Source organism: Taudactylus pleione, unplaced genomic scaffold, assembly GCF_031769625.1.
Source record: "Taudactylus pleione unplaced genomic scaffold, aTauple2 ptg000212l, whole genome shotgun sequence".
NCBI lineage: Eukaryota > Metazoa > Chordata > Amphibia > Anura > Myobatrachidae > Taudactylus > Taudactylus pleione.
In genome coordinates this window covers 2,043,606-2,062,857 of record NW_028284614.1, presented here as the reverse complement: position 1 = coordinate 2,062,857, position 19,252 = coordinate 2,043,606, and the positions used below count along the sequence as shown (strand labels likewise).

At 45.9% G+C, this 19,252-nt stretch overlaps 1 protein-coding gene across 1 annotated transcript in view; it reads left to right on the top strand.

Moving 5' to 3' along the window:
- SYNPO (synaptopodin) overlaps window positions 1-19,252 on the top strand; it is a 103,002-nt gene that overhangs the window by 71,659 nt on the left and 12,091 nt on the right. Inside the window, exon 3 of the mRNA XM_088478253.1 lies at window positions 7,160-9,033. Coding sequence (XP_088334379.1) covers window positions 7,160-9,033 — 1,874 coding nt within the window. The remainder of the gene's footprint in view (window positions 1-7,159; window positions 9,034-19,252) is intronic.

Below are 19,252 nucleotides of genomic sequence, written 5' to 3'. Positions count from 1 at the left end.
CCTAACCTCTCCCCCTAGTGCCTAACCCTGATCCCCCCTAAGTGCCTAAACCTAACCCCCCCTAAGTGCCTAACCCTAACCTCCCCCCCTAGTGCCTAAGCCTGATCCCCCCTAAGTGCCTAAACCTAACAACCCCCCGTCCCCTAAACCTAAGTCTGCCAGGGGGGTGCCTAACCTTAACCCACCCCTAGCCTAACCCTAACTCTAAGTCTCCCGGTGGGGGTGCCTAACCCTAAGTCCCCCCCGGTAGCCCCTAACCCTCCCCCTCCCCCCCGTGGCTGTCCGCGCCCGCCGCCCTGCTTACCATCGTTCGGTATGCTGGGCATCGGGCTCCTGCATACTTGCCAACAATCAGCTCCAGCCTTCAGGGAGGGAGCTGATTGTCGGCTAACAGCGGGGGGCTGGGCCGACCATTGGGGGCGGGGCCTGTCATATTGGTTCACATCGGGGCGGAGCCGGGGGCGGGGCCACATGATCGCGTCATCATGGCTCCGCCCCCTCTTCACAATGCCATTATTTTCGGCGTTGTGAAGCAGAGGGTGGGGCCACGATGACGCGATTCAGCGTGAATCGCGTCACCGCCCCCCCCGCTGCGGGTTTTTTTAGTTTTTTCAGGGGGGAGGTAAGGAGGCTTGCCTGCTTTTCCGGGGGGGCGGGAGCGGCACTCGAAAATCGGGAGGCTCCCGGCCAAATCGGGAGGGTAGGCAAGCTTGGGCTCCTGGCGTAGGTATAATGTCAGGCGTCGGAATTTCGATGCCTGTCATTAGTACCCTGCCGGGATTTAACAGTCGCCGAAGCCGGCGATCGCCCTTTCGACCGTCGGCTTCCTGACTGCATCCTGTGTAAGCTCCACTGGGGCACGTACTCATGTGAATGGCCAAATATTCTCCATAAAGCGCTGTGGAATATTGTGTGCGCTGTATAAATAGATGAATTGTGGAATTAGTAACTGAATGGCTTCTTGTTTTATGTTAGGAATTATTCTGCCATTTATCTTTTGGGTTTATAAAGGCCGAAACAGGGCTGCTAGAATAAATCCAGGCATAACACACCTCTTACGCACATACAGGCTGTATACAGTATAAACAACATAAAGTAAATATAATTAACATTAGTAAAACTTCCTTTTTTTTGGTGCGGAATTTTAAGGCTAAAATAAACCCAGTGGGAATAAAGTTTATATTTTCTTATCTCCAGCCCATGTATATGTATATAGAGCAGATAAAAGCTGCCAGTGAATAAACACCAGACAGATTGTGCGCCGGCCCTTGCCAGCCAAACCAAATAAAAATCCAGTCCTCTGCATTATAATTGGAAGCATAAGTGCTGCAGAGCCATAGAGACTTGTGCTTCGTACGGACATGGAGAAGCTTGAGTGATAAATGGAGGCCTTAGTAACTATGGGCCTGATTCAGACCCACTCGCGAGCGGCTGTCCGCTCGCAAGTGGGTCGATGTTCTGGACTGAGCATGCGCACAACGGAGGGAGCTCCGTCGTGCGCATGCGCCAGACGCGACGAGCGAAGGAAAGTCCTTCGCTCGTTGTGTCCGATCAAAGGGGGCGTGCTGTCAATGTTGATTGACAGCACGCCCCCTTTGGTAGGCGTGCCGGGGGCGTGCCTCCCTGACGGGGGCGTTCCCACGGGAACGCCTCCCGTCAAAAGCCGGCCCACTGACATCACTAGTGATGTCAGTGGGAGTGATTTTGGCTCTGATAGAGCCAAAATCACTCCGGAGCTTGCGGTTGAAAACCTCAACCGCAGGCTCCGGCTCGCAATTTCGAAGGTCGCGATGGTCTCGACCATCGCGGCCATCAAAATGCACGCTCGTATAGCCTGTGGGTGGTGACCCACAGCTATACGAGCGTCCAGAAGGACGCTCCATTTTCATGGAGGCCGGCCCTCATTCAGAGCGTGCGCTCTGCTCAGAGCGTACGGCTCTGAATGAGGGCCTATGAAAGCAAATATTATTAGTAGACAGTGAAGCCACTAGGAGGCGCTGTTCTATTATTTACAGTAACTGTGCTTTAATAAAGCAAGCGGCTTTAGGTCATACTGATAAGTGGAAGTAAGGTTCACTGTACAGAATAACCGATGCCCATATATTTTATGGAACATGGGCCAGGAGGCGCCTGAGGACAAAAGACGGCCCCTCATGGCATCGCAGATCTGAGTGCACTGCATCCGAAGACGCAGTTTGGATCACCATTGCGATCACTGGTAGCGGCATTCGCCATCTGAGTGAGCCTTAGGTTACTCAGATTGGCCGAGGCCAGTAAATCTGTTTTGGAAGATGCAGGCGCTGGCTCGGCACTCCCAGAAAATGGGGACAAATCGCCCCCATATTTGGGAACGCTGGCCGTCGCCGCCCATTCCCCGCCCCCAAACCGCCGCAGTATGTCGGCCAAGCTGTGGCTTAGGGGCATCGCGGAATGAGACCTACACATGCGCAGATCTCCAACAATCCGAGTGGTACGTAAACCATCGGCGCTGCGTACAACTTTAAATCAGGCCTCATGTCCAGAAATATAACACATAATAACTCTTATTTCTAATTATATTTCAACTTTAATTTTTGATTGAAACTAACTACACAATCTTGTTAAAAACACCTATGATTATATGGATTGAAGTAGCGATGGCCACTGATGTTTAACAGCCATCATTGTTTAACCGCCGATGGTCTTTGCCATCGAAGGCATAGATTCGATGGTTCTCCCTTGACGACCACAGAGCAATCAGCACCTTAGCCGGCCGATGGTCCGCAGAGTATCCGATGCTGCGTTGGACAACTCAGCTCAGATACGCAATGCAGCAGGGGGTGTGATTCATTACCATATCAGCACAGACGGAATAGCCTTGCTGCTTGCGAGCAGCTTAGCTATTCCGTCTGAAGCCGAATCAGGATCTATATTCATAACATGGTGTAATGTTACCAGTGTGCTCTAATCTACAGTGACAAGTCAGAATTGAGCTTCCATGAACTCGTATAGACTCAAAGCAGTTTCTGGTTAGTTTCTCACAGCCCACGTGTGCTCTCTGAAACATGACTAAGTGATCATTTGAATAAAAACCATGAAATAATGTTCTTTGTACTGTACAGGATCGTATATTAGTCATGCATTATGCCGCGTTCTGTTATCTTTTATTATTGAGCGGCAATTGAGCGAGTGATACTTACCTGTGTGCTGACTTTATAACATCTATAAAAATAAATAGTTTGAAAGCCCAAAGTTTTTACTAAGCGAAAGTAATTAGGGAAGAGACAGATATAGCTGTACGAAGGAGATCACTGGATCCGTAACAATAATTACCCTGATTGTGCCATAAACGCCAGTGGAACTGTGGGCGGTTTTATTGTATTTGACATTGTTATGAATTTGCACTCTAGCAGAGATCAAAGGTCGCAAAAAGACTTCTTAAAAGAGCCACTAAGCCGAAACTAAAATCTATGATGACATCTTAACATGGCCGTAGCTAGGGTAGTGCTGCCGGTGCCATCGCACAGGGCACCACAGGTCAGGGGGCGCTGTTTGGGCCTGTCAAATTTCTGTTTATTATCATTCTTGCTTGTAGCTTCCTCTTATTTCATCCCCAGCATCTCCTGGCCTCTCCTTTCTGTTCCCTGGCCCTTCCCCATGAAGCCATGGCCCTTATTTGGGTGCATTATGTCCCTTTGAAAAATGTGGGGGGCGCCAATGCTCTTTCTGGCACAGGGCACCAAAAAGTCTAGTTACGGCTCTGCATCTTAAACACTCAGAAGTAGTTTACATTAACCTTCTAGTAGAGCTCTCTGTTGCTACCTGATATCAGCCATGCAAGGCTCTCACTGGCTCACTGCATTATTCTGTAAAGACCTTACTGGCAGGATGTGTTGTGTGGTGCAAAAGATAAAAAAAAAAATCCTACTGAATAATTAAGTTCATAGGGTAGATTGACTAAACCTTCTTAGAATGGCATAGAATCCAATAAAATTTTAGCTTTCATATTCTGGACTGTACTAAATAAATGATAGCTACAATCTGATTGGTTGCTATGGGCAACTCCTCCACTTCTCCTTTTTAATTTTTTTTTACTAAGTCTACCATTATACTGTATGCAGGATGCAATAAAATAAAAAAATTTTTGCAGTCAAACCTCCAAAAATGAAGCTTTTGGTGGTTTGGTCGCTCGCTGCATATGCACCAAGCTCCAGAATGCGGTAAATTCCAGGGCTTGTATGCGGTGGGCAACGCCACTGTTACCCAATAAAAGCCTATGGGCTTCTATTCGCACCCCCCCCCCTCAGGCACATGCGTCCATATACGCATGCACAGAAGAACTCCTGGGCCCTAAACCCGGAAGTCCTACTATTTGCTGCTGTGATTTGTGATAAGAGATGTGCTGGTCCGGTTCTCAGCAACAACCGAATTTAGGGGTTGCTGTCCGAGTTCGGAATTACTTTGGGGTACTGAGTCAAACCCAGTCCCAGTTCAGATCTTCCCTCGATTCGGAACTCAGTTTTAAAAACTTTACTTGGATTGGATGCTAACAGGTCAAAATTACGTAATTCTAAATGTTTTTTTTATTCATTTATTTGTATTTTTTAAATACAGATCCAAAACCAAAACACAAAGATGAATCCGGATCCAAAAAGATAGATAGATAGATATATAGATAGATAGATATGAGATAGATAGATACCTGTAGATAGATAGGGAGACAGACAGACAGAGAGGTAGGTAGACAGACGACAGACAGATAGGTAGGTAGACAGACAGACAGACATATAAATAGATATGAGATAGATAGATAGATATGAGATAGATAGATAGATAGATATGAGATAGATAGATAGATAGATAGATAGATATGAGATAGATAGATAGATAGATAGATATGAGATAGATAGATATGAGATCGATAGATAGATATGAGATAGATAGATATGAGATAGATAGATAGATATGAGATAGATAGATAGATAGATATGAGATAGATAGATAGATAGATAGATATGAGATAGATAGATAGATATGAGATAGATAGATAGATATGAGATAGATATAGATAGATAGATAGATAGATAGATAGATAGATAGATAGATAGATAGATAGATAGATAGATATGAGATCGATAGATAGATATGAGATAGATAGATAGATAGATATGAGATAGATAGATAGATAGATATGAGATACATAGATATGAGATCGATAGATAGATATGAGATCGATAGATAGATATGAGATAGATAGATATGAGATAGATAGATAGATAGATATGAGATAGATATGAGATAGATATATAGATAGATATGAGATAGATAGATAGATAGATAGATAGATAGATAGATAGATAGATAGATATGAGATAGATAGATAGATAGATAGATAGATAGATAAGATAGATATATAGATATGAGATAGATAGATACATAGATAGATAGATATGAGATAGATAGATAGATAGATAGATAGATAGATATGAGATAGATAGATATGAGATAGATAGATATGAGATAGATAGATAGATAGATAGATAGATAGATAGATAGATAGATAGATAGATAGATAGATAGATAGATAGATAGATAGATAGAGTTTAGGTCTGATAGTTATTCATTATGTATTTGGAGCAGAGGCTGACATCAGCTGCTAGGGCGTTTCAAAGGCAAACAAATAGAATATGTAACATAATATATGTTTAGCCTGACCTGTCGCTCCTCTCATCCTGGTCTACATCTCCTGCTTTGACCAGTGATGAAGACAGTGTTTTGGAAATGTTTTTCCCCGTTGCTAATTCCTTATCAGCAGTAAAAGGCATTATATTTTATAACACGGTTGTGGATTGTGTTATTTTTGCTGTCACATATAAGTTCAGACCAGATTGTTAAATATTAAACATTCTCTTACTGACTTTTAATCAGTGACGTACTGTAGCTAAAGATGTCTCTCTAGAATCAGAGCTGGGACCTTCTAAGTCCACCAACCACCACCTATATTACTCCACGCACCCGGCACATTATAACCCAATCTACGCACACAAGACATCAATTTATGGCTTAGTTATATGTCACTTTGACAGTACAAATGTGTGGACACATGGGGCCTAATTCAGCATGGATCGCAATTGCGTAATCGCACGCATAGAGACGCCAATTACTGCTTTCTCACTTCCGTAATACCTTGCAGTCCTGCGTATATATCGGTAACATCGGAGAACATCGGCCCGTCACGCACAATTACACCAGGCCTGAGTACTCAAGCTGCGTAGGCAATCGCAGTGGCTAATTTATGCACGCCTGTGCAATGGCGTTCAAACTGACCACTCCCCCGTCACCACCCCCAAACGCTCACGGCCTGTCACTCACTCTGCGATAGATTCCTGTCTGCGTGCGTAATTGCAGTGCGATCACCACCACACGCACAATGCAGTGCATACGCATGCACTTTACGCAACAATCGGCTGGTCTGCGTGCGCAGTTGCAATTGCGATCCATGCTGAATCAGGCCCATGCTACATAGACTACAAATATACAGTATATTACCCCATAGAGGCTTATAAGATCACTCATACTTACCTACTAGCATATTGTCCACAAGACTCCTGAATTTCAGGGATTTGTAGGCGTCTCCCAGTAGAGCAGGGAGCCCTCCACTATCTTGGCCAGTTCCCTAGTAAAGCTGGCGGGAGCTTAATGACATGATTCGCTCTCAGTCACATCCTCATGGCCTCGCGATGCCGCGCAATTATACTAGGTCAAAGGAATGATGATGCCAATTACGTCTTCACACAGCTTAATGGCCTCATAATATAATATAATAACAAATCCTACACATGAAAATATTATTCACCATTTGCGGTGCTGAGTTCCTAACCTTATTTTATCTGGATCTCAAGTTCATCCAACATGGTTCAGTTTGTAATTTCAATAAATATACAAAAACAAAAAAACATAAGCTGGGAAATTTCAAAAGGCGTTTCCAATGTCATTCGTCATATATTTTGCCAGCAATTACTTTGGATCTTCTCTGCAATAGTAGGAATTAATTTTGTTCCAGATTGGCCTTGATTAACATTTTGCGCCACTTACAATCCATATTTTTTGCTCCATAAAATGTACGACCAGTATTATTTTTCAATGAATGAACTATCTTCTCTTATTTTTTTCCCCATAGATTTCCCCAGAAGCCTCAGCCTCACAGAGAAGGAGCTTAGGGAAGCACAGGCACTCAGTGATGACAATGCTGCCCAGCTAAGCCCTTCGGGAAGGTGTTCGCGGGGAGCTCAGCTCTTTCACCGCCGTCGTCAAAAACTCAAAGCCTTCGAAGAACAGAAACTCGCAAGACTATCTGCGGCTCAGCACACAAAAGAGACACAGAACAAGCAGGTCCAACATGGTGTGACTCCTCCTAAGTCTACGAGTACAGAGTTTCAGTTTGGCCCTGGGAGACCTTCACGTTTCCGCAGCATGGACGAGACGGCGCTTGGACCTGGAAATGCTGGCGAAGGAGATGATTTGTGGGCAGATGATGCCAAGGACACTGATTTCCCTCCAATAGATAAACGAGCACCTTCACCAAGTGCTTCGGAGGAAGACCACCAAGGTCCTCTAAGTGCCTATCTGAAGGAAACTTTGATGGTTACAAATTCAAACACCAACGGTTTGGTTATTCAAACTAGTCAAAAAACAGAACCACCTGTTAAGAAAGAACAAAACGGCACACAAAATACACAATACTGTGAAGTACAACTTACTCTATCCAAACCAATATCCGTGTCCAACAGAACCGCAAAACCCTTTGGAGGTCAGTTACCTGCTAAAAGAAATGTTTCTTATTCAGAAAATAGTCCTGCCGTTGAGCTACCTCCTCCACCTACTTATGCAGAGACATTATCGAGTCCTCCACCCATTACACGTATTCAGTCTCCTCCGACATATTCTGCTCTGTATCCCACAGAGTCAGCACCTGCTACACCAACTACACCTCTACACCCAGTGATAAACCACGGAGAAGCAAGACTTGCACCGCAGCCAAAGACTGGCATCTTAGACTCAACCGGAATACGCCGGGGGCCTAAGAAATCAATGTTCACCTTTATTGAAAAGCCAAAGTTGGCACCTAATCCCGAACTCTTGTCCATGGTGCAAAATGCAGACGAGAAGAGGAAGCAGAAGGAACATGGAGATACATCAACTGAAGATGAGCCATTTGCTCTTGGAGCAGAAGCTTCCAATTTCCAAAATAATAAGCCTCCCAATGCATCAAACAATGCTGTCCAAGCTCATAAGATTCTTGACTGGTCGTCTAGCCTGAAGTCCCCTGGGGTAACAGCAAAGCCACCTTCTATGCCAATACAAACTCTGTCAGAGGATACAGGGAAAGGTGCACAGTTGTTTGCAAGGAGGCAGTCGAGAATGGAACGATATGTGGTTGAGTCTCCTACACCATCCGACTCTGGCCGGTCTCCTTCTCCTACAATGTCTCTGCCACCCTCTTGGAAGTTTGTTGCAAATGCTAAAACACCTCCATCTTCATTCATTCACCAACCCAACAAAAACCAGAGATCACCTAAATCTCCTTACACTGCCCCCGTGAATAACGTTGCCTCGGAGCACATGCAGCAACAAAAAGAGCTGGAGATATCTAGACGGCAGCCATATCAACTTCAGTCTTCTCTGTTCATCCTCTCCCCGGCCAGAGATCCTGTAAGCACACTTCCAAAAGCTGCCCCTCCACCCAAACCCATGGTGCTTGAATCATACCGGCTTACCAGACAGTCATCATGCCCAACTTCTCCTTTAGTTCCTTCACCTACAATATATTCTCCATCTTATTCACCGTCTGTCCGATCACCTTCGTCTGCTATGTCACCACCTCAAGTCGCCAACACCCCTCCTACCTTTGGAAGAAGGACGCCGACCAGCCAGTTCTCACCGCTGTCTCCGGTTCCCTTTTCAAATACCAAGGAGTCATCTCCACGAAATAAAACTGTAGTGCAAGCTCCTCGGCCAACATTTTCTGCCAGGAATTCAGGCTTGGAGTCACAGGTGTGGAAACCTTCTCCGTATTACAAATAATAATGTCGATATTGGTTTTTCTTTTCCACTATGTGAATTTTATGATTACTGAAAAATGGTGGAATTTGGCTTTGGTACCTGTGATGAATCCAGGTTAGATTATGCTTTATCCATACAGAATCTAATTGTATAATTTATCTAGTAAGACTTAGTTTTTCTGTAAAGAATAATGATAAGTGAATCACTAGAACCAGGTAACTTTCACCAGGAAAAGCAGGACAGATCCGATTGCTGATACAGACACTTCTCTAAAGACTATCGACCTTCTGGCACCTGCTTGGACTTCTAAAGTTCTCCTGCTACATCCTGCCTTCTTCATCTTTCACATCTTCTATGCAATTTTCTGGTGAAGTTCATTTGGCTGTAACTCTCTGTCGTCTTGCTTTGCCTTTATTGATCAATTTTACTATGTCTTCATTGATCAGTGTTACTATGTGCTATGAGTATGTTAAAAAGAATCTTCCTGTATTGTTGTGTCTTTTCTGCATGTGTTTCTGTCTACTACTTCCTTTGTGCCATCTTATTCTCTTCCACAAAGCTTAAAAGTAACACATAAGGGGAATGATAGTGAGGGTCTGATTCAGAGTTGTACTGTACGTCCATCCGATGATGAATGTACATCTCCGATGTTTCTGGGTCCGCGCCTGCGCAGGGTCCTACGATTATGCTCACAGACACCCCCCCCAAGCGTTTGGGGGCGGTGTCGCTGGCCACTTCCTGGGAAAATGGGGTGCGTGATGCCCCCGTTTTCCAGGAGGGATGAGGTCAGGGTCTGCGTCAGCAGACGCAGATTCCTGTCCTCTTACGTGACCAGCACCCGGTGAGGTTTCAGCTCCCGCAGCCTGACCAATGGAGCAACCATCGAGACCAGCGAAGGTTGCTATGGTGATCCCAGCCTGCGTCGTCAGTCGCAGTGCTGGGATCGGAAATGCATTTGCATCGGAGATGAACGAATTTGCACAGCCGCTTGTGTGCGGCTCTGCTAATCCGTCCATCTCTGAATCATGCCCTCAGTTTGCAAGCAAAATGGGTGTAGTTGCGGGCAGCCTCAGAAGCCTGATTCAAGGAGGAGATGTACTAAGCCTTGGAGAGGGATAAAGTGGAGAGAAATAAAGTACCAACCAGTCAGCTCCTAACTGTCACTTTACAGGCTGTGCTTGAAAAATGACAGTTAAGAGCTGGATGGTTGGTACTTTATCTCTCTCCAAGGATTAGTACATCTACCCCTTAGTACCTTATGTTAATGTGGGAATCCATCGGGCTAATGTAGGGTTTTGTGTGTTTGTAAGTGGAAGCCCATGCCGCCCGCTGCCGTCATTAGTATTGGCACTTACGCCAGCCCCATGCTAGGTGCAAGAGACCAATGAGAAACAGGCTCCACTTGTCCATAAGCTCTACTCAGAATCACATGAGGTTTTTGGTCACATGATCATGATACTCCCACAAGGCAATGTACCTGCGCTCGCATTGTTGATGCCCTGAAACGCTCTATTTCATGGAAAGACAGATCCATCCGAGTTCCGTATGTCTCATGCGGAAAAATGCGTAATAAGGCACCCGGGCGTGCGCTGTATGCAAGAGCTCGCTGTTTGTGACCGTGCACAGAGTGCTCAGAATCAGCCTCGGGGTCTTATGCCAAGTTGGACGCACATGTATTATAAGCAATAAACTGTAAACAGCTGCGAGTAAAAATAGCGCATTTACACCATACTTGCCTACTTATAAAATCTGCTCTCCGAGAAAAGCCCGGAGAGCAGATGCAGCTGATCACTCTGGGGGCAGGTTCATTACGTCATTAGGCCCCGTCCTCATCGTGAGATATTGCGTAATTTTGCCCCTTCACTACAGACTGGCGATTCCCGGCATTATCCCTCCATCCTGCCAACATCACCAGGAAGTGAGCGGGATGCAGGAGACCCACCCACTGTGCACCACTATTGGATTTGTGTGCTATAGCAGTGCGACAGGGAAAAGGGAAAAGGGAAAGAAAGCGGGGGTCAATATGATCACTGCCACAATTATGATAAAAATACAAATTCTATGCCCAACAGTACAGTACAATACAATACAATGCTATTTTTGTGCAGATGCAGTGCCACATACAAACAGCCGCTATGCGGTGCGAAATAGATGCTTAAGTGCACAAATCAGTAACCACAGTAGATATCCGTGGCGCGGCGTCTAAAGGAGCGTACACACTAGACGATATGCTCCCTGAGCGATATCGTCTAGCGTGTACCCGGCAGGCTGTGCTCAATGTCGTTCATGACATTGAGCACACCCGCTGAACGTAATTAACGATATCGTTCAGCGCCGGGCTCTCTCCCCCATTCCCTGACATGCAGCAACCTGACTATCGTCAGGTTGGCCTGCATGTTTACCCAATGAACGATAATGACGAACGACCCACGGGAATGCGCATTGTCGTTATCGTTCATCGTTTTGTTGTTAAAAATGGACGATAAAGTGGACGACTGAACGATAACGATATCGTTATCGTTCAGTCGTCCACTTTAATCGCCCAGTGTGTACGCACCTTAAGACTAGAACTAGGTCATAAGCACAAGAAAATGTTGTAAAACCTCTATAATACATCAGGTATAATGAAAGTAGCAAAAATGATTTCTAATGTTTTGGTCCTGTGCACGCGCGAATCTCTCTCGCTCCGGAGCTCACTACAAAAGGGGCGGCTGTCGATGTTGATCGACAGCTCGCCCCGTTTTGTAGGCGGGGCGGGGGGGTGGCTACACAAATGGAGGCGTTCCTGACGGAACGTCTGCCGTTTTGTGGGTGGCCGCATTGATATCAGCAGTGATGTCAGTGGGGAGCTTCCTGCTCGATCAGAGCAGGAAGCTCCCTGGGGCTTGCGGTTGCCGAAACTCAACCTTAGGGTCTCGTCGCAAGCCCCGATGGTCGCGATGGTCTTGACCATTGCGACCATCACCCTGGTCGGTCGCTAAGCTGTGGGTGGTAACCCACAGCTTAGCTAGCGACCAGAAGGCCGCACTAAAAAAAAGAAGTGGCCGCCCTCATTCAGAGAGAGCGATCGCGTCTTTCGAACGCCTCTGAATGAGGGCCATAGTCCTCATTATCAGCACCGTAACTTCAAGCACCCCCTCAGCACATGGCGTCATGCCACGGTGGCCAGAACTGCCAACGACAGGAACAACAGCGCTGCCCAGGGGGCTGTTATGGGTGAAGTCATCGACACTGCTTCTGCGATTCTGGCTGCGGGCTATCGTTCCAGACACCCCTTCTTGCCAGATACTTGGACCGTCATTGGTCGGCGGTGCCGCCCACAGAGCGCTGTGCTCTGTGCAGCCGCTCCTCTCGCCCACAGCTAGTTACGACCCTGCTCATTATCACTGTGTATCTGCAGCAGCCCTCAGGCACCGATATGTAATATTGCTACAGAGGTATAAACGCGTCAGTTCACAACTATAAGATCACAGGGTCAGTGTAGCAGCAAGGCATCGGTGAGATTCTGGCGAGCTTGCCCAATGTTTTAAAGGGGCAATCATTTAGCAGACTCACCGGGAAATCACCGATGCCTGCATTACATGTATACCCCATGCCTTTACTTTACTAGGACTGCGTTTGTATGCCCTTTCCCTCCCCCCGGTGATACAGTAGCTGGCACATGGTCCCCTATCCCAGTATATCACACTATCAAAAACTAGACCAGGGGTCTTCAACCTTGGCCCTCCAGCTGCTGTGTAACTACACATCCCAGCATGCACTGCCATAGTTTTAGCATGCTGTTAAATCAAAAAGGTGGCAGTGCATGCTGGGATGTGTAGTCCCACAGCAGCTGGAGGGCCAAGGTTGAAGACCCCTCAACTAGACTATTCTAGTGCATGTTGCAAAATGCAGTCGGATGGTCAGGGCCGGCTCCAGGTGGAGTAGGGCCCCCAGCCGTCTCCCTGCACCGAATGGATACCGCACGCACCGGCACCGCTGCTCTCCGCTAAGCAAAGCAGAGCTATGGTGGTGCGTGTCCCCACCGCACACGGGACACTTCGGCCCTCGAGTCGACCGCACTGCTCTAACACCCCTACAGCCGACCCTGCGGAAGGAGACCTTTATCGGCAAGTATGCACGGTCATCCACTGACTGCAAAGGCCCCAGTGAAACCCCTTGACCTGAGCACTGAATGGGTGGATCGTGCCCAATTTGGCTACCCACATGTGTTGCTTAGTGCCTGGGGTGTGCGGATGGATCAGTATATGTATGGCCAATCTTTAGGTCTTTTCATGCAAAACTCAATTGCCTGCTGCTTTCTATAGTGCGCAGTGCGGACCGAAGCCCCATCACAGTTCCCATTGCCACCAATGACAGACGGGATAAACTTGCAGCATATGAAATTTGGCTGACAGGCCGTGTGCGTTGCTGGTGAGATGGGGGGGGTGAAGATGTTCACCCTCCATGCCCATTCCACTGTGATCCTCCAGCATCTTCCCATCACTCACATCCCTGCCTAGCCTGTCTTTGTTGGCACTTGGCACTGTGCAGTCCTCATCCAAATGGCTGCGGACTCACCAGGGGAGCGCGAGACATCACAGTCCCGCCCTCTACACAGTGGTATGCTGCATTTAGCGAGGTCGGATAGTCAGTATATATCTGAGTGGTCTGGGCTGATGAAGAGTGGAAGCCGCAGAGGGCATGGATGATTTTTGTAGCCATTGTTGATCCTATAAAATTGTCGGGTACAGCTAATTTACCAGCTAGTCAGAATGCCTGGTCTTCTGGAACTAGGCAATAATCAGGATCCCAGGGATGTAAGCCCAAACACATTTCTATTGAAAAAAAATATATAATTATTTTCCACTAATTAGAGAGTGTGCATCAATTACTAATAAAACAGAGGTCAAATAAGCCTTATGGCACGTTTATAAAGGATTGTCACAGATAGAGATAAAATAGCGCAGCAGACAGTCACTCTGTGAAAATATACACTGTATCTGACATTGCCGAAGACATACATTTTACATATATATCTCTGTTAGGGTCCTATTTATTCAGAAATATATTAAGAACTCCTCAGATATCCCTTGCGGTGACTCCATTTCCCCAGACCCCATAAGCTCAGATTTACCAAGCTCCAGAAAGCATTCTGGATATTGGCCCTGACAGGATAACGCCCTCTCCAGATACTACTAACTCGCAAAAAGGAACCCTCTAGGCAATGACCGTAGCACATACGTGGGGAGAGATAAAGTACTGACCAATCAGCTCCTAACTGTCATATTACAGGCTGTGTTTGAAAAATGACAGCAGCTGATTGGTAGGTACTTTATCACTCTCCAAGGCTTAGGGGAACAGGAGTCCTGTATCTTAGCGTTATATTTACTAAAGTGCGGGTATATAGAAGTGGAGATGTTGCCCATAGCAACCAATCAGATACTACTTAACATTTATCTAGCTCCTTCTAGAAGATAATAGCAATAATCTTATTGGTTGCTATGGGCAACATCTCCACTTCTAAACACTGTTTAGTAAATATACCCCTTAGCCTTGATGCTCCCGTGATCTGCTACCTCTCTGAGGCTAGAAATATTCTATTATTTCTAGTGAATAATAGAATAATAATATAAACAAAAACAGAAGTGGAAAATGTGCAACTTTAGTCACTCGGGAAGTACTGTAATATCTTTGTCATTTGTCCATTACTAATCTTTCCTACATATTTCTAGGTAGGAAAATATGACTTTTAATTGCAATTTACTTTCCTGTAGACGTTGAATGCAATAACACAGTCATTAATTCGGCACCAGCTTGAAGCAAGCTTCGAATCACTTGTCTGCGTACTTGCTACAATCCTGTAGACAACCCTTTTGCACCTAGTACACTTCTAGGGATGGTCATTGACTATCGACGGTTACCAGCCATCGATGGTTGGCCACTGATGGCTGTTGGTTTAGCCATCTATGACGTTGATCAGATGGTTCTCTGCCATCATTGGCACAGAGAGAATAATTTTTTCTCCCCGGCGTTTAGTTCCATCATAAAGCAACACACCACTCAGCCCAGCCCCTACCCCTGATTGGCCCACAGTGTCACAGAGCAGGGATGTCCATCAATGGTTTCATGATGATAAGAACCGATGGCACCATTGGCGGAGACCATTGATGGTTAACCATTTGATAGCCACCCCTATCCACTGCTGCAGTGAAGTGGGCAATTAGTTAATTTATTTTTCCACAAACTCCTTGCAGTTGCCCCTGGGACTTCCCCCTCCCAGAGTCACACAAGCTCAGCAACTGTGCTTCCTGTGGTGTTATTAAAGGGGTTATCCATCCCAGAGATATTATTACTATATACTGTGGAGCCACCAAACTGTACACAAATTTAAATTTAGGATTAACACATTAATAAGGCAAGAAAGGGTATAAAAAATACCTTGGACACAGGAGATGAAGCATCTGCTGGCCAACCGCTGGGTTGTGGTGTTGCAGCTGCATCTCCTTCAGCTATGGTAGCTCAACCCTAATTGAGCAGAGCCAAAGAAAGGTCTGTAGGCAAGTAGAGAGGTGTTTCAGGCCAGGCATGCCCTTCTGTGCATGTGTGGTGGTGGCACAGTGAAGTGACGTTTGGGCTTATAGCATTCTTTGTAGCACAAAGTGAGGGCCCTGCTCGCCAGCTGCCAATCTACAAGAAATTCATACAGGTTAAGGGCCATATTCTGAGTCACACGCAATGTCTGCTGGCGAAATGCGTTGGGTCCCTGCTCCTAATTCTCTTGAAAATGGACTTTTGAATCTATGGACAACAAACTTTACTAAGATAAGCCATAGCAAAATATGTCATATTGGCCACACCCACTCCCTACGCACCCGCAATTCTCAGTATTATCTCCCAATCCTGCCCACTTCACTAGGAAGTGGTGGGGTATTTGGGAGATCCCACCACTCTTCCATGGGTCTGGGTGAGTAGGTATGTATGGTATGGAGGTAAATAGACGCCATCTGTCCATATCAGAGGGCACAGTGTATGTTTACTGTGGCATGTGAGCAATTTTCTAAAAATCCATTCCATGGAGCTGTGGGCCTGATTCAGACCCGCTTGCAAGATGCGATCTCTCGCTTGCAGAAAGGGGCCGGATATTTAAATTAAGCGCTCGCACTGCTTCGCGTAAGGACGCCCACTGTGTGTTAGTGAGCTACGGCAAAGTGCGCTCGCAAGTGTATAAAGACGTCCCCTTGCCACTCTCAACACACGTCATCTCCGGGAAATGTAGTATTAATCAGGACCATCGAGAGCCATCGGAGCTGCTCGCAGCCCTTGAGGTTGCCTTAACCCGCCGCAAGCACAGCGATCATTGCGGCCTGAAATACATGCAAGTGACGTGACCAATGACGCTACTTTGCTAATTATACACGCCCTTTAAATGCCGTTTTGGCGGGCAGACACGCCTGCGTTCGCAACACCACTCCCTCGTTCACATGCACCTTCCCCTGTTACCACCCACAAATGGCGCTATCTGTCACTCCAAGCAGCGACCTGATAGTGGCTTACGAGCTACCAAAAGCAGATCGCAACGAATGACGTGCGCACGCGCACTGTGAATTATATGCATGCGCAGATGGGGGAAAATCGCTCAGAGCGAGCGAACGTGCCTTAGCGAGCGGGTCTGAATCAGGCCCTGTGTGCGCCTCAGAATCTCGCACTTATTGTTTTGAAGTAGTAATAATATTAGGGGATCCCTCATTCAGATCCCAATGATGTTACTGTACAGTATCTAGCAGCAAGTTTCAATTATGTTAGTGTCACTTCAAGTCAGCATATAAACATCATAGACAACTCCATCCAGATGTTGTATAAGTTCCAAATACACTCCCTTAAATGAATAAGGTGGTTGCAGTCTTTAAGCAGTTCGACTGGCAATCAGATAGAGAAATTCGGTAGGGGCAGTAAAAAAACTTGCACCTAATAGTGTAGTAATTTCTGGTAACAAATATTGGGATATTTAGGTAAAATATGTGCGTACCAAAAAATTTAATAAAACAGGCTTATCTGTTTATATGGTGAGAAGATCCGGGAATCGGGTCAGTCTATGGTCCTTTCTGTTTCTGGGCACCTTATATAACGCTCAGTTGAGCAGAGAGATAGAGACAGTGTAGTGTAGTACTGTGGAGTTTTTCCAAAACGAATTTTTAATCCATGCAATACAATAACCAACGCATTTCGCCCTTAAGAAAGTTTTAAGGATGAAACACGTTTGTCACCATGTTCCTAATTCTTTTGAAAGTGGACACCTGCACCTATGGCCTACAAACTTTACCAAGATACAGTTAGCTTTTTTAATCTATTTTGTTTATGTTCATCCTGTATTGTATGGATTAAAAACTTGTGTTGGAAAAACACAACTGATGGGGAATTTTTTTTTTCTCCCACATGAAGTGAAACGTGACTAAGGTTATTTCCATTGCTGTTTATCAGAGGATACATCAGGATAACTATGTTGATATGCGATTGACAATACATATTTTGGTACGCAGTATATAATTGCTTACTACTGAGTTCCATATTCCTCAACGGTACTACACTATACTGTCTCTACCTCTCTCTGCTCAAGTGAGTGTTATATAAAGTGCCCGGAAACAGAAAGGACCGTACTCTGGGGGTCATTCAGACCCGCTCGCGAGCAAAGTTCGCTCGCAAGCGGGTCGATGTTGTGAGAATGCGCATGCGCACAACGGAGGGAGCTCCGTTGTGCGCATGCGAGAGACCCGGCGAGCGACGAGAAATACGTCGCTCGGGGTCTCGCACCAAAGGGGGCGTGCTGTCGATGGTGACTGGTGGGCGTGCCGGGGGCGTGGCGGCCAGACCGAGGCGTTCCCATGGGAACGCCTACCATCTGAGTCCGGCCCCACTGACATCAGTAATGATGTCAGTGGGAGTGACTTTGGCTCTGATAGAGCCAAAATCACTCCTGGGCTTGCGGCAGCGAGACCCTACCACAGGGTCTCGTCGCAAGCCCGATGGTCGCGATGGTCTTGTGGTCTTGACCATCGCGACCATCATCATGGACGCTCGCTATAGCTCTGGGTGGTAACCCACAGCTATGCGAGCGTCCATAAGGCCGCTCCACATTTAAATAGGACGGCCCTGATTCAGAGCGAGCGTTCTGCTCAGAGCGTTCAGCTCTGAATCAGGGCCACTGACCCGATTCACGGATCTTGTCATCATATAAACAGATAAGCCTGTTTTATTTATTTGTTGCCAGAAATTACTACACTATTAGGCTCATTTATTTTACTACCACAACCTTATTTGTTTTGATGGGTGAATTATGGAATATTTTATTATTTGTAGTAAAACTACTGATCATTATACTTTATATACGACAGAGCAAAATAATGATAACCTATTGCATACCGTATACTGTACTATATTTTGCATGTATATATACAGGTCCATTAATCAGAGATAGTGGTCTATGTACTAAGCCTTGGAGAGAGATAAAGTGGACAGAGATAAAGTACCAACCAATCAGCTCTTAACTGTCACTTTACAGGCTGTGTTTGAAAAATGAAATTTAGGAGCTGATTGGTTGGTACATTATCTCTCTCCACTTTACCTCTCTCCAGGGCTTAGTACTGTACATAGACCCCAGACACAGAAAACTTTTTTTTCTGTTGATATCCTATAGCATCGCATAGCATCTGCCTTTGTTGTGGCCTTAATGCGTTTTAAAAACCGCAATTCCTCTGTGATGAAGTCATGACTAACGACATTCTTGCTCTTGTATGTGAAAAACACAAAAGGCAATTAGAGGTATAAGAGTATTATACATTTGTCAACAGTTCAATCGCTTCAGTTCCCACACCTTAGCTCAGACATGAAACAGAATACCAGGGCCGAAATAATGTGAGAGGTATTTTTAGTCTGGCTATGACATTGCTGAACAAATATTATGACTGCTTTACCAGAATTTATGTTTATAGTGATGCTCAGGTCTGGGGACGGACTAACCTGGGGATGTCAAGGTATTTTGCTATGTCTAAATGTATCAGCTGTATGTTTCAGCATTATCTGCAAACTCCTGCTCATGGTATGCAGTGGGGAAGCCGCTGGACCTAATCCCGACAGCCGGCTTCCCGACTGTCATATCCCGGCAAGGGTCTAAAGACAGGCGTCGATATGTTGACGCCTGTCATTAGACATACGCCGGGAGCCCGATGCCCGG